The sequence below is a fragment of the Lontra canadensis genome, unplaced genomic scaffold (genome assembly GCF_010015895.1).
Source record: "Lontra canadensis isolate GAN:19392208 unplaced genomic scaffold, GSC_riverotter_1.0 scaffold57, whole genome shotgun sequence".
NCBI lineage: Eukaryota > Metazoa > Chordata > Mammalia > Carnivora > Mustelidae > Lontra > Lontra canadensis.
This window is the reverse complement of record NW_022631051.1, coordinates 4,085,192-4,100,745: the sequence shown is the minus strand read 5'-3', so window position 1 is coordinate 4,100,745 and position 15,554 is coordinate 4,085,192. Positions and strand designations below refer to the sequence as shown.

Below are 15,554 nucleotides of genomic sequence, written 5' to 3'. Positions count from 1 at the left end.
AATATCAGATTTTAAACGCAAGAAATTATAAAAACATAATTCAGAGGATCTGAAACCCCAGAAAAGATAACATTCTGCCCTCCTCTGCTGGTGAAAAGATATGGATAATGTCTCTAATAAATTAATTTCTTTCAAGTTCCTTAGAAGCTAAGTACTTTTCCTTCTAATTTACTATTTCAGAGAACTGTAAAATGGCAATAGCTACAGGGCACTGCAGGCTAAACCAACTTTACTATTGTTTTTACCTTCAATTTGAGAAATTGTACCAAATCAATTAAGCACACTTGGAAACAATGGCACGTACTTTGGACCCAAAAGGTGGGAAGAAGAGTCCAGGCTTTGGGCTTAAGAGGCACTGGAGGAACGGAGCACTTCAGGGTCCACAAAGTGCTCTACCTACTCTTTGTACAACACTTAAAAATGTCTTGTGGCAGGGAGGAGCAGCTGGGTAGCGCAGTTGGTTAAGCAACTGCCTTGGGTTCAGGTCATAATCCCGGAGTCTTGGGATCAAAAGCCACATAGGGATCCCTGCTCCACGGGAAGTCTGCTTCTCCCTCTGACCTTCTCCCCTCTCACACACTCTCTCAAATAAGTAAATAAAATCTTCAAAAAAAAATGTCTTGGGGCCTCAGTCCCATAAACCATAAATTGACAGTGCTACCATTTTTTACCTTATAGGACTGCTTTGGTAGTAAATACCACATAAAGGACCCATAGGTAGGTAGCATGTGATGTTCGTATTTCCTTTGCCCCTGCCTTTGGGAAGCCAGAGGAAATAGCAGCAAGTTTATGAGCTAGATTACAAGTAGAAGAAAACCTGGGGCTGGGAAAACCACACCTTCTGCGGTGTCCAGATAGAAAGGAAACACACAAGGCAATGTCTCAAGGTTATTCTGCCGTCATGGGGCTCTAAGAACAATGACAGCAGCTCCTACAGACCAGGAACTATGTTTTCCCTAGGATGACCAAGGAGGCAGACATTATCCCCTCTTCACAGATCAGGAAACTGGCTCCATGTGGCAATGTGACTTTCACGACTGATAATGACATAGCCAGGATGAGAGCCCAGGCTTAATCGGGTTATAATCACCTTCAGAATACACCCAGAGGTACAACAATGTGTAAAAGTTTCTTTTTATACAGCCCATTATCATATTTGATCTGAGGCAAACCTTATGAATCAGAGTGCCACTGAATGACCCTAATTACAGATCAGGAACTGAGCTCACTGAGGTTAAACAGCTTCCCTTTCAGATGACAACATCAGGGCGGACCCTTGAATACAGGGCTTTTGGTCTTAAATTTCCTTTTCTCGTGGTGCCAATGATTTCCCAGCTATGTTCTCCAAAGCAGAGGCATCTCAAAACACAGGCACTGGGGCCTGGCAGACCCTATGTCGGGTCTAATTCTCCATCTGTCTTTGTATCCATACTATTTATACTGTGGTCTTAACTCCACCAAGGGGTGAAGTCTATTTCCCTACCCTTGTTCTAGGGTGGCACTGTGGACTGGCTTTGACCAAAAGAACAAGGTGAAAGTGACGAGGTGCCCTTCCCAAGCATAACCCTTCCCTTAGCACCCTTGGCAGTCTTTGGAAACTCTACCTGCTGGAGAAGAAATGAGTGCACGGAGGAGAGAGCACCTGTCCCAGCCAAGGCTCTCCTATAGTAGCCTAGAGACAACCAACCCCAAAATATCAAGAGCCCAGCCAAGATCAGCTAAGTAAAAACATACACATAAAGTACGCCAATCCCAGTTTAGATCAGCAGACACATCCCCCCTTTATAAAACAGAAAAATGGAAAACAGTTTTAAGTCACCAAGTTTTGGGGAGCTTTGTTATATAGCAAAAGCTAACCATTACCCCTTGTTTTCAAACTTGGAGATTTAATCTTCCCACATAAAATCTTGTTTAATCTTCCCACATGAAATCTTGTTTAATCCAAAGATTTTTTATGCTTTTTCACCTACGTAAAATTTTACTTAATGACAATATTCTGATTGCTTTAAAAAAAACAAGCTGGAGAAGTATTATAGTAGCCTATCATAACCTCCACACCATCTTCCCACTCCTGTGTTCTTCACTTTTAGTGACCTTTGTGTTCTGTGATGTCACGAGGAAGTAAAAGAAAAGCACACACACACAAGTTGCACTTGGAACACTGACTCAGATGTTAAGATCTGGAACTCATTTCTTTTCTGTCACACCACTCTCTTCAACTGGTCACAGAACCTGTTTTTTTCATGGTGAAAGCTCCATTTCCTCACTCTTGTTCCATATGGTCCATATAGGCAGGCCACATGCCTGGTCTAGTGGGCAGGTCACGCAGAGCAGAAGGTTAAAGGGGAAGCAGGTGATATGACCTGTCCAAGCGAGCTCACTAGCAGAAGGGGTGTGTCCCTTTGGGGCACAGGATCTCTCTTCCCACTGGGCTTGGAGCTGGAGGCTTCAGCCTATGACCCCTTAAAGATACCACATAAAGAGGAAAGATGTTTAGAGAAGAAGATTCCAAATCCCAATGGCCATGTTGAGCCCCTGGGACCAGCTGTGCCTCCCACCACCTTCTTTGTTCCCAGAGACAACAAAGACCCTGTTTGAAGGCCAGCCTTGACTGAGGTTTTCCATTCAAAAAAGTTCTCACTGTGACAGAACACACTTTTGAATCTGGCTTTATAACAGCCAACGTAAAGAAGAAAACTTGATGGGTTATACAATTCATTATTTCCAACGGAAAAAAACTAAGTCCACAATTCCTAGAACTTAAGACCCAGAAGGAAATCTCCCCAGGCGGCCATTATAAAGATTCTAGATCATGTACTGAAACACTACTCAACGTCCTTCTAACAGACACAGCACTCCATCTGAAATGCTTCTGCATTGAGCACACCTCAATACAGACGGATGGCATCAAATCAAAGCATAAATCAGGAAAAAGTAGCTCCGCACCTGTGTGTATGGGGAGGGAAGACACACGGTGCCCATCTCCCTTGCTCAGATGACCTGGCTTTGTTAGAAACGGAGACAGATTCTCCTCCCAAAGCTTCTGTCAATTTTCATAGTCAAGTTTTATCAGCTACTGTGCGGCCATGGGTTTGAAAATATCATATCCTCTCAGCATGGTACCACATACATAATTAGTGCTCAGTGCATGGCCATCATTTATAACTATCAATTCCAATCCCCTGAAATAAGGCCTAGCTCTGTGGCCACAATTGAGGTAGAAAATCATAGCCTTCAGCCTAGCTGCCACATAGCTGTTGGTGGCCCCTACGAATGGCAGATACATTCTCAGGTATGGAGGAAAAGGGCTTCGTTTGTGCAGAGGCAGCCTACGGCAAATGTGGGAAGCATCTTAAAATCACTCAGTCTTCCCCCTTCAACTTCCTTTTAACAAGCAACTTCATGCTCTGTCAGGCACTCTCTTGGATTGGACCCAATGTTCTAGACATTTCTCCCATCCTCACCCATCAAAAAATAACCCATTGATCCAGGTCTCACCCTCTCAACACCATGCTACCTCACAAATTAATATGAACTAAGATGACAATTCTCATACTCTTCAAGCAATTGGAGAGACCTTGTAGATCCTTGAATCGAATGTCTTCATCTTTACAAGTAAGAAATCTGACATCTAAGGATATGTCAACTTATCAAGGTGACAGCTAGTTGAGGATGTCATATTTAGATGACTTAATGAGCCACCTCTCCCAGACATGACATTTCAACAAGCACCTTTCTTCCTTGGTCAAAATGATGAGCTGGTGGAAATTTCGAGTGCCTTAACAGACTGGTATGCCCATTTGGAGGTTTGTGAGTCTTTTAGGAACTACTACAATCAAAATGCCAAGTTTCTGGGCCCCTTATGGGGCCCCGAAGACAAATTATTCTACAGTGTCCATGTTTCAATGAACAGGAGATAAAGGAATAAGTACTGGAAAATATTATTCCCCATGCCATCTTGTCTCATCCTCTTCTATGAATGAGTCATCCCAAAATGCAGCACAGAGCTGCAAATTTAAAGATCTAAAGTCATCGTGTTCTGATTACCCTGAAATGTCTTTATTCTTTTATTATATCCTAAAAATTCCAGACAGATAGCAAATTTACTAGAGGTCACGAAGTTAAAAGATGGGTACAGAACAGCCAAGTTGCAATAAAATGCCTTGTTTCATAATTCACTGTCTTCTGACACTAGAAAGCCTCTGCTTCATAAAAGAAATACTCTTTGGTCAGTTAATAATTTGGTCTAAAAATCCACATGCTGATCTTTGGATGCTTTCTTAACACTAATCAGAGAAGATGTGATAAGTTCTCCAAAGGGCATGGTCTCAGGGCCACAGCGACTTTTTTAACGGACAGTCTTTCAAAGTTTACAAACATCACGATTATCTGGATGTTTCCTGACCAGCTTCAGTGGCCCCTCCCAGAGATTCTGACTTGGCGAGTCTGTGGGACCAGGACTGTGAGGACTGGAGGCTCACATGACTGACTTTAAGGCACGTGTGAACACACCACCTTCCATGCTACTGATTACTGCAGGCTTTGCACGGTATCAATTCTTAGGGGATCATTTTGCTATTTTCAGCTATTTTTCCTCTTTTAAAGCATAATATTGGCCATGTATCTATAACATATATATGTATACAACCACATTGGCACAACTATCCCTCCTATAGCTTCCAGACACCACAGGTATCAACGCCTTGGACCCAGAAAGGGGGTCTACTAGCTTGAACCATATGAAACTGTCAATATCGACTCTTTCTGACTTACAACAGTGGGTTCACACTGGCTGTAGGACTGGCCAATCCCCTCTCTTCTTCATGCTGAACAGACACAACCCTGTCACCCCAAGAGGTCTCCTAACATCAGGGCATCGGTTAGCCTTTACAATAATCTTACAAGGTACTTTTCTAGAAAAGAAAACTCAGAAAAAGTAAATAACATACCCAAGGCCAAGAGACTATTCAGAAGCTTTGTTGCAAAATCAGGAGCGCCTGATCTGCCCCCTGGGGGGGGCTCTGCTCTTCTTTCCAAACCCCAGGAGTTTGGAGTTGACGTCAGAGCCTTAACATCCTCCAGCTGTCCAATTCCCTCTGTGACTGGGCAACACCCCCCGCCACCAAACCTTCCAAGGGTCAGCAACACAGGACCCTGGATAAGCCTGCACAGTGGCTCTCAGCCCACCCAGCAGCCCTGAAAGAAGAGGGAGGAGCTCCCTAAAAAGCCATGCCAATGGGATGAACAGTTAACTGATAAAAGAAATCAGACAAGAAGCCCCATCACGTACACACAGGACATAACGCCCATGGATAACTGGGGAGATTCCATACCCTGTTCAGTGGTCCAGATTTCGAGAGTCAAAGAAGCAGAGAACACAGTTTATGAGGCTGTTGTCAGAGTGACCTCTTTTCATGAAGAATCGTCACGTGACCATGTACCACACTAAATGAAAAAGGAACTAGAGGGCGCTGGCCCTACTGAAGATGAGCCAGACGTTCATGGGAGAACGTGAGCTCTGTGTAGGTATAATTAATTTCATTCTGATTCAGAAATTAACCCAGCAGGGATAATATATATTACTCTCTGTTATGGAACCTTCTTACTGGTGATGCCATAGTTCTCTTACTTTACCACTGACTAAAAGCAAATCCCCCTAGAGTCATGATAAATCTACCACATGATAAATTCCATTTTTAGCAAAATTTTGCTTTATAATGTTAACTGATTAGTATGTTTCTATTACACATGATAAAATCACAGGCTTACTTTTATTTATTTTTTTAAGATTTTTATTTATTTATTTGACAGAAGTAGTCAGAGAGGCAGGCAGAGAGAGAGAGGAGGAAGCAGGCTCCCCACTGAGCAGAGAGCCCGATGCGGGGCTCGATCCCAGGACCCTGGGATCATGACCCAAGCCCTCCGAAGGCAGAGGCTTTAACCCACTGAGCCACCCAGGTGCCCCCAGGCTTACTTTTATATGTTTAAGTAACAAAAAGTAATGCCTTTTCCTTTAAATTTAGCAACTGAATATCTACATGCCTATAAATTGCAAAGGGTACCAAGCACAAAACCCACAGCCTGGGCCTATTATTAACATTATTCTAAATGCTTTAAGAAGTCAAACTTGATATATAGAAAAAAAAGAAAAAAGCAGTAAGAAGTACTTTGATATTTTTCCTCCCCAAGGGAACTTCACTTCTGTATTCATTCAACAAATATATTATTAAGTAATTAAGACACACTATACATTGCCCAGTAATTTGATTTTTATTTTATATATCATCAGTATTTATTTATTTTCTTTTTTTAGAAAGGGAGGAGGGTGAGGGAAGAAGAGAGAGAATCCTTTTTTTTTTCCTCTCTCCTTTATGAAATCATTTATTTCAATGTCAAAACAGTTTCAATTCTTTTTATTAGTATTATTTAAATTCAAGTTAGCTAACATACAGTGTATTATTAGTTTCAGAGATAGAATTTCATCAGTTGCATATAATACCCAGTGCTCATCACATCACAAGCCCTTCTTAATTCCCATCACCCAGTTACCCCTATCCCACCAATCCCTTCCCCTCCCACAACCCTGTTTATCCCTTATATTTAAGAGTCTCTTATGGTTTGTCTCTTTCTCTGTTTTTATCTTATTTTTTCTTTCCCTTTCTCTATGTTCATCAGCTTTGTTTCTTAAATTCCAAATATGAGTGAGATCATGTGGTATTTGTCTTTCTCTGACTTATTTCACATAGCATAATACCCTCTAGTCCCATCAACGTCATGACGAATGGCAAGATTCCATTCTTTTGATGGCTGAGTAATATTCCATTATATATATTACCGCATCTTTAGCATTGGGGTGCATGTGCCCCTTCAAATCACTATGTCTGTCTCCTTCGAATAAATGCCTAGTAGTGCAATTGCTGGCCCCATTTTTAACATTGTGAGGAACCTCTATACTGTTTTCCAGAGTAGCTGCACCAGCTGGCATTCCCACCAACAGGCACGAGGGCTTTTCTTTCTCTGCATTAAGCAGGTTCTGCACCCAGCACAGAGCCCAAAGTGGGGCTCGATATCCCAACCCTGAGATTATGACCTGAGCTGAAATCAAGTGTTTGGTGCTTAATCAACTGAGCTACCCGGATGCCCCATCAAGTATTTATTGTAAATGGACTGTTTTAGGCCACTTTATACTTTTATATCTAGAGAGTATACAATGAATCATTTCAAGCATGTGGTTGGGATATGATTTACAGTTGCTCAAAATACTGCAACTAAGAAGAGAGATCAAACAGGACCATCAAACACAGACTGCAAACAGGGTGTGATCCAATTCCCTGCCTCCTGCTGCCAGAAGTCTACCTGTGAACCTGCCCTGGATTCCACAGCAGGAAGCTGGGAGAGGCAGTGGGGCCCCTGACTTCCCGGGTAATGCAAACTAAAACACATTCTTCTCCTTGTATGCAATAAATCTGCTTTCTGCATATTGAATAGGAATGAGATCAAAATGAATATTCACCCATCTGAAAACAAACCCGTGCTCTATAAGCTTTTATACTTTGCAGCCCATAAAAAGTAAATGCTTCGCTTCTGCTTAGGCTGTTGTATTCTGAAATAAATCAATCTGTTAAACGGTGGCCTTTTCCTCCAAGGGAGATTCCAAAAACACATCTGTTTTGACAAGTGCCTGACAAGTCTGCTCTTACCCATCCTCTCCCTCCCATGCTGCAGTCACTGCTCTCCTGGCATTCCAGGTCCCAGCCTTCCCCATCAACCCCAGATATAAACAGAGTGACACTGCCTACCATCAGGTCTTCTCCCTCCCCTTGCTTCCAGCACTGGGGTTTCAGATACAAAGTTTTTAATGACGCGTACCTTCTGTGTTTTAAGCAGGAAAATTAACGGCATCAGATTTCCACTGCTAATTGTAATGACTTCCTCCTGAACGGTATCCCGAAATTGACAACGCCACAAGAGGAATCTCTTGCAGATGTAAGCACAGTACACGAGCCGCTTCCTCCCGACGTCACACACCTGCCCGTGGCTCTTCATCCCACTGCCTTCTCTGGCTTCTTGCCAAAAGGCCTGATCGGGAAGGGCCCAGAGGTCAACATGAACTCTTACTTACTTGGCAGATATATACTACTTCTAGCTCCGCTGCTATATATAGAACGGCAGCAACAGACACGGCAAAAAAGAAGGAGGAAAACGAGAAAGATTATCACGGGTAAATTTAAAGTTCTTTTTGGGTCAGTGCTGAACTACAACCACCTAAAATGATGACTAGGGGAACTACCACTTCCACTCAAGAGTTCAACTTTACAGAGAAGAGTCAGAGGCATGGAGAAATGGCTGAAGGTGCACTGAAGAGCATGCCTTCCTTTGGCTCTAAGGAAATGAGCGCTGGAAGCTGTGCCTCTCCTGGCTTAGGCAGGTGGGTTTAAGGGTGCAGCTACCCCTAGTGATCAGCTTCGAATGGCAGCAGGAAGCAGGCCAGCCTGCCTCTGTGGGAAGTACTCTGTGACTTGATTCTCTGAAAGTCTGATGACAATGTTTCCCAGATCAATCTGTTCAATAACCTTATGATTGCTTTTATTTACCTGAGGTGTGACATGACAGAGATGGCAATGACTGTCTTTTGTGAATAACAGAAATACAAGGCTCTGTTTTAGGATATGCATTAGCAGTACACCAAAGCGAGGTATAATGAAAACCTTTTATTTTCCATCGGGAAGTTGAGTTCATTTCCAAAGGCACAGTTTCACATTTCCACAATAAAATTTCAAATTTCTTGTACATTAATTTCCACTTCTCTCCTAACAAAGTCTTTATTTCTATGGCAGTGGATTTTGAAACTTTTAATCAATACACAGAGCACTGTAACTGTATCATTCTTAACTTTGCCCACTACCACCCCAATGCTTTCCTATAAAAGGGCTTTATAAACAGTAAGTACTCAATAAGTGTTTACTTGAACTAAAGGCATTACTTTGTAGGCACATTGGGCTATGCACTTATTACAACAAAACAAGTATCTTCTAGACACAATATCCACCCAGAGAAATTTCCAAATGCTAATCATTACTGCAAAATTTAATTAAAACTTTATGTTGTGGTAAGTAAAATTATAGAAAACTTTTTCTATTTAAGTTTTACAACTGGCTGGATCCAATATCTTCCCCAGATAAGACTATTATTTGAAATGTCACACTGGCGGTTTCACCTAACAGGCTGAGAGCTGTAACACAGTCATAGCAGCCTGTTCATAATTTTGGCTGTGTTCATCAGGAGACTAATAAGTGCATGAATGCAAAGTCTATTTTTACTCCTGGTTCTCTTTCAACTCTTATTAAGGGAGGCTGATCAAGCCTGATGAAGATCCCAGCTCTTTCGGAAAAATAGTTCCTGCAAGAATCAGAATGCCCTCGAGACAGAAAACACCCACAGACAGCGGCCCATTCCCCCTCTCCCCTCCTCCAGTTTGAGATTCAGTAGGTGGGAGGCAGGGACAAGTGATGCTCATGCCGCTGGTCCAAAAACAACACTTTCAGAACTGGATTTTTAGATCCACATTTCTCAAACCTGGCCACAAACCAAGGTTCCCTGGGGATGCTGTGAGACCCTCCATGAACCTTCCACTCCAGAATCACCAGGGCTCCTCCCCAGAAATCAACACCAGGAAAGGCCACTCCAGGGGATCCTTGGGCATGCTAAATTTTAAGAAGCACAGGTGTGAACACAGCTTGCCATCAACGGGGGCTCAATACCCCCAGGCACTCCCCAAAGCCACCTAAAGCCACTTAAGGTGTGAGATGTCAGCACTAACTACGTGTACTTGTGTCTCTTCTCATTATCTCCCCTTTCCCTTCCATAGGTTCCATCCTTAAGAGCAAAGAGAGTGTAAGTGCAGCGACCCTCTTCTGCTAGGACCTCCAAACTCACATCACTGATGCCTGAGCATAAAACCCTTTTCTTCTCATGCCTTTTTTCTTTGATTCGTCTCACACACTTCCATACAATGGTGGGGGAACTAGAGATTCCCAAGGTTGGTGACTAAAGCTTTCCTGCTTCCCACCCAACCCCAGACCTCCTTATTTTTCTCTGCTGAGTTTTTCAGAGCTACAGAGTAAGCTCAGGCTTCCTGATGACGAAACTGGCAACCACAGCAGGATTTTAGCAGGATTTTAGGAACCCGAGAAGCTGCATCCTCTTAGGATGGGAGGTTTATATGATTTTGCATCTTTTTAAGTGTTTCACTAGTGAGTCTGAAACACATTAGTCATTAAGCTTTTCCTCACTTACAAACAGACTTTTTAATGTGTTACAGTCATAAAGATAATAACTGAGATATAAAACTTAAGAAAGTTTATGGGAAAGTTGGTTTTCGAAGAGAAGAATCTCAGAATGAAACCGAAGAGCATTGTGTGGTAGCCACCACCCTTAAGAAAAATATTATACTGCCAAAAAAAAAAAAAAGTAACTACTTATTAACATGCCTGACCCCTACCTGAAAACTGTGTCTTACGATATTTAATTGATACAAGCTCATTCTAGAAAACTTAATAAATCCTGAAACAAAAACTGAAAGGAATTCAACAGTCCCTCTACCAAAGAGACACATAAAACCTGTCAGTTTCTAGAATGTACAATTGCTACAGAACTATCATGGAAAAATTCAAATAAAGCCATCAACTTCTATATAATTGACACAGAAAACTTAAATTCTAAACCAATTTGTCCAAACTTAAGGCTATGCTTCTTTCATACACGGTTTATTTAATCTGAAGGCATAGATCAGATTACTTATTAAGGAAAGTTCTCTTAGAATTACTCAAGTTATATACACACTTACCCGTATGTCATGATATGTAAGTAACTTCACTTCCAAAAAGCTGCATAACAACCCTTTGGAAACATGAGAGACTAAAACCTGTAATTTTCCAGATCAGAACAATTTATTATGCTCAAGCAATAAATACTTCCCTACATACACATAACACTAAAAATGTTATAGTAATTTCTTGGCATATTTCTTTCATGCTCGCTGATTTAAATTTGAAGTATTTTCATCATATGAATTATCAATCTAGTTAAAGCATCATAAAAATGTAAAATTTCATGACTATACTTACTTGGAAAAGAAAAATCACACTGCTAAATAAATCTATTCCCACTTTTTGTAAAGGGTACTTTAATATTTTATATTTTAAAGTAACTTAGACTTAAAAGAAAAGTTGCAAAAAATATATAGATTTCAAGCTTTACCCACCTTCCCCTAACATTTACATATGACATAACCTTCGTAGAATTTCCAAAATTTAGAAATTAAATACTAGTACAATACTACTAGCTACACTATAAACTTTATTCCAATGTTGCCTGCTTTCCCACAAATATCCTTAACGTATTTTTTAAATAAATTTTTTCCACAAGAGTCCCAAATTCACAAGGTTATATTAAGGTTTTATTTATTCCAAATACTGTGGAAGAAACAAAGGGTAAAACCTGTTTGATTTCTATCTCTGCAAACCAAAGTTTGCTTAAGAGAAAACACATTAGATCTATTACAATATAAAACTAAGCACTTTGTCCTATAATATATATTACAACTCGGCTTTTAAGAAATTGGGTCAAAAAGGAATGACTTGCCAGCTATCTGGCTTCTCACCATGGACAAGAGAAATTCAAACAAAAGTAAAATGATTTAACTTCCTTGAGTCCGACTCGATTCCTTTTTAATAAAGTTATTTTTAATGACCATTAAAAGCCTAGAAGGCAGAAAGTGAGCCTCCAATAAGAATACTGGCATTAGAAATTCCCAGAATATTAACAAATTAGAAATGGCAAAGACAGAGAACAGTTTTTAAAACGAAATGTTTATAGTAAATAAAGTCCAAGTAAACCACAAACTGAATTCTTTCTTTCTTCCAGTAAGTTTAGCACTCTATTTCTGATGTCTGAAATCCAAACTCCCTACAGTCCATCTCCAGAAATGATTAAGTAATAACAATATAAATCCCAAACCCTTCCCAAAGAGGACAGGAGATTGAGAGCACTGCATAAGGGGAAGAGGAAAGTCCCATGTGTATAAATCACAGTCGCACCAAAAAAAAAGCACCGATCACATAAAATCTCATAATTTAGGCCTTTCGGTGGCCTAAGGAGAACCCCTTGTGAAAAATGTTCATTTCAAAGTCAGGGAAATGCCAGCCAAGTCTAACTTCCTACAATCATCCCTCTCCCCCTCCCTTCTGTGTCAGTTTAACTCAGGTACAATGTGAATGTTGGCAAATGATCAGCATTCACATCAGCATTTTTTATTCAACCAACTGTGCTTGCCTATTAGATCTAAGACTTCATGCTAAGTGTTCTGTGGGGAACCAAGAAGGAAAAAAAATACTGACTTTGCCTTCAAGGGGCTTACAATCTATCTCCTCTATCCCTTAACTGATTATCACATCAGGTGTGTCAGGTGAAAAGTAGCCAATTATTTCCATTTCCAGAAGAATCCTAAAAAGAAATGTGTCAAACTTATAAGAAATAAGAAATCAAAACTTTCCCAACATACACAAAGAAACTGACTTTTCCAAAGCAGTAGGAGCCCCACACCTATACTATCTAAAATGTAAAGTGCAGAGAAAAAAACATAATGCCCAGCAAGATATCTGACTGTTGCACAAACAAAATTTGCCAATGTCAAATATTTACAATTTCAACATTTCAACACAATCTCTCAGATACCGTGCTTCATTCCGCCTTTGCCCACTAACATACCAGGATAACTCGGAAAGCACACCCCAGTTAATGGAATAATAACAAACAAATAGGATGATATATTTCCTCCAAAAGAAAAGAATATGGCTAAATTTTAGTAAAAGTCTCTTTGGGTTTGACAGTTTACATCAGCCTTCCCAAGGACACAGGTCAGTACTCCCTAATGCTGAAATCCTTTTTAATGACAAAGGACTGATGCTTTAAATAAGCTACATAAATATTTGTTTCCATCCCCTTGCACACAACTTAAAAATCCATCCAAACACTACTTGACAGGCTTAACTTTAAACAAATCCCAGGCAGGGGGTTATGAATCTTAATAAAGAGAAAACCATCACCAAGGCCCTCACCCATATTTGACTTCGAACACTAATGAGTTACAAGGCTCTAAAACTGGTGAGTTGACTCCATAATCTGCTCCTAAGAAAGAATGAAGGCCAAAATCTGCATCAATTTTATATCGGACAGCAGTATACCTGTTTTAAGTCCTCTGGAGCACGTGCCATTAACCAGACAGTTAAGGAAATATTAAACTTAGGGAAAAGGTACTTCTTTATTGACGTTGACGGTTTCCATTTCACAGTACAGAGCAAACTGCCAACCCCAATCTCATTTTCATCTTTGCGGCCAACTGTGGTCAAGAGTCCTGCAGCTCAGCAACACACAGGACACAGGCATCTGTGGCTCTGTGTACAGAGGACTCCAAGAAAGTAAAATGTACGTTTCCAAATACCAGCCAAACGTCTCCAATGTTTCGAATATGCACTTGACAGTGAAAAGCCCCTTCATAATATATATATATATGTATATATATATATATATATATATATATATTTAAAAGGTCCAACTTACTCAATCCTCCCTAATAAGCACAGAAACCTATTTTGCAACCCAAGTTTATGGCCAAATAGTGTGGGCTTTTCCATATTAAAAACAAGAAACCCAGGACCACCGTTATACGTGGACCTTAATTAAACTAATATATGTGAGAAATTGTACAAATGTGCATGCCTCCGCCGTGCATCCACGTTGACAATCTAGAGGTAACACCCCTGTAACACTGTGGGGAACTGGGACCCACGCCGGACCCCCACCCCTGGGGTTTACAGGTCCTCTCGGCGAGGCGGCTCCTCCAGGCTCGGCACGGCCCCGCGCCCGCTAGCAGACACACACGCGCGCACACACACACATACACACGCACACAGTTGCACGCACAGTCCCTCTCCTTCCCACCTGGGACCCGGGGCGGCGAGGCTGGGTTAACAAGTTGCCACTGGTCGCTGGGGACCGAGGGCGGGTAGGTGGGGCCCGGAGAGTGCAAGGCCGCTTTGGCCCGGGGCCTGGGAGCCTGGACGCTCCCTCCGAGGCTGCCGGGTCCTCCCGCTGGGACCGACGAGGAACGCCCGCTTAGGCTCTTCCGAGCTGTGGCGCGACCATCTGAAAAAGCCGGGGTCACCGGCCCCGAGGGCCTGGGGGCGGCGGCAGGAAGGGCAGGGCGCCGGGCGAACGCCACCACTGGAGCTGCTGCCGGGTCTAGACGATCGCCGCGGGCGCAGCCGGGCACACGCGACCCGGCCTGGCGGCTGCTCCGGGTCATAAGGATCGCGCAGCGCCCACGCTCGGCGGCCCGGGGCTGCGGCGCCGAACTTCAAGCAAAGTTTTCTGCTGTTCCTCTAGGAGCCGGCCTGGGACTCAGAGTGGCAGCGGTCCTCCCCAAGCACGAGCCCAGGCCGCGGAGGTGCGGGGGCGAGACTACGGTCCCGGCTCCGAAGCCAGTGCTCACGGCTCGCCCGCTCAGGCCGCCCGAGTCGCCGGTGCCCGCCCTCCCCGCCGGCCCCTCGCCCAGCGCCGGCTAACGGACAGCAGCTGCGCCGGGCCCGCCGCGCCCCCGCCCCGGACCCGCTGCCCGCCTCGGGCTCTCCAGGCCCGGGAGCTGCCGGCGTCCCGGGCCCTCGCTCCGGCTCTCGCGTCCCCGGCGGCGGCACAAACGGTCCCACCTACCTGAAAACGTCTCCCCTGCCGCAGTTAGCAAAAGTCCGGCCAAAGTCGCCAAGCACGTCCCAAGACTCCTCATGGTGCCGAGTGCGCGCCGGGCCGCTCCCAGGCGGCGCTGGGTGGGCGCGCGAGGGCGGAGGGCGGACGGGAGCTTGGGTTTCCAGGCAGCCAGAAGAGAAAGGTAAACAGCCAAAAACAGAACCGGAGACCCAAAGTGCCAACAGTTGCAGAAGTCCGAACTCCGGCAGCTCCAGCGGCCCAGGGAGAGGGTCCTGGGTCCTCCTTCCCTGCCGCCTGCCCCACTCGGCGTCTGGCGCGGCTGTGAGAGGGAGCGGAGGGCGCGCCCGCGGAGCCAAAATCCGCCCTCCGTTCCGGCGCCTGCACTCGCCGCCGCTCTCCTTCCCCTGCTCGGGACCCGAGCCGCCGGCGCCGGCCGTGGCCGTGGCCGTGGCGGTGGGCGCGCGCGTCCTGCCCGCCGCCTCTCCGCCGCCAGCCGCGAGCCCAGCCCCGGGGGCGGCGGTGCGCCGATGGCCGAGCCCGCGCCGGCTCTGCTCCGGGCTCTTGCTCCCCGACTGACTGGCGGTGCCCCGCAGGCCGGCTGAAGGGAGCGCCCACGTCACGGCCGCCCGGCGCCGCCGCGGCCCGCTAGAGGGCGTGAGCGCCCAGCCCCGCCGGCCCGCGCCCCGGCGTTCGGTGGCCGCGGCCGCCTCGCGGAGGGAGCTCGACTGGGGGCGGCCGCCACCGCCGCCGCCCGTGCGGCGTCACCCGCGTGGAGAGGAGCAGCGACACCG

At 44.4% G+C, this 15,554-nt stretch overlaps 1 protein-coding gene across 9 annotated transcripts in view; it reads right to left on the bottom strand.

Moving 5' to 3' along the window:
- The window catches only part of PTPRM (protein tyrosine phosphatase receptor type M), a 765,571-nt gene extending 750,609 nt beyond the window's left edge, over positions 1–14,962 (bottom strand). For all 9 annotated transcript variants that reach the window (XM_032875725.1, XM_032875726.1, XM_032875727.1 and 6 more), the window contains exon 1: positions 14,770–14,962. In XM_032875725.1, coding sequence (XP_032731616.1) covers positions 14,770–14,842 — 73 coding nt within the window. In that variant the 5' untranslated portion in view covers positions 14,843–14,962. The remainder of the gene's footprint in view (positions 1–14,769) is intronic.
- Positions 14,963–15,554: the final 592 nt, after the last annotated feature.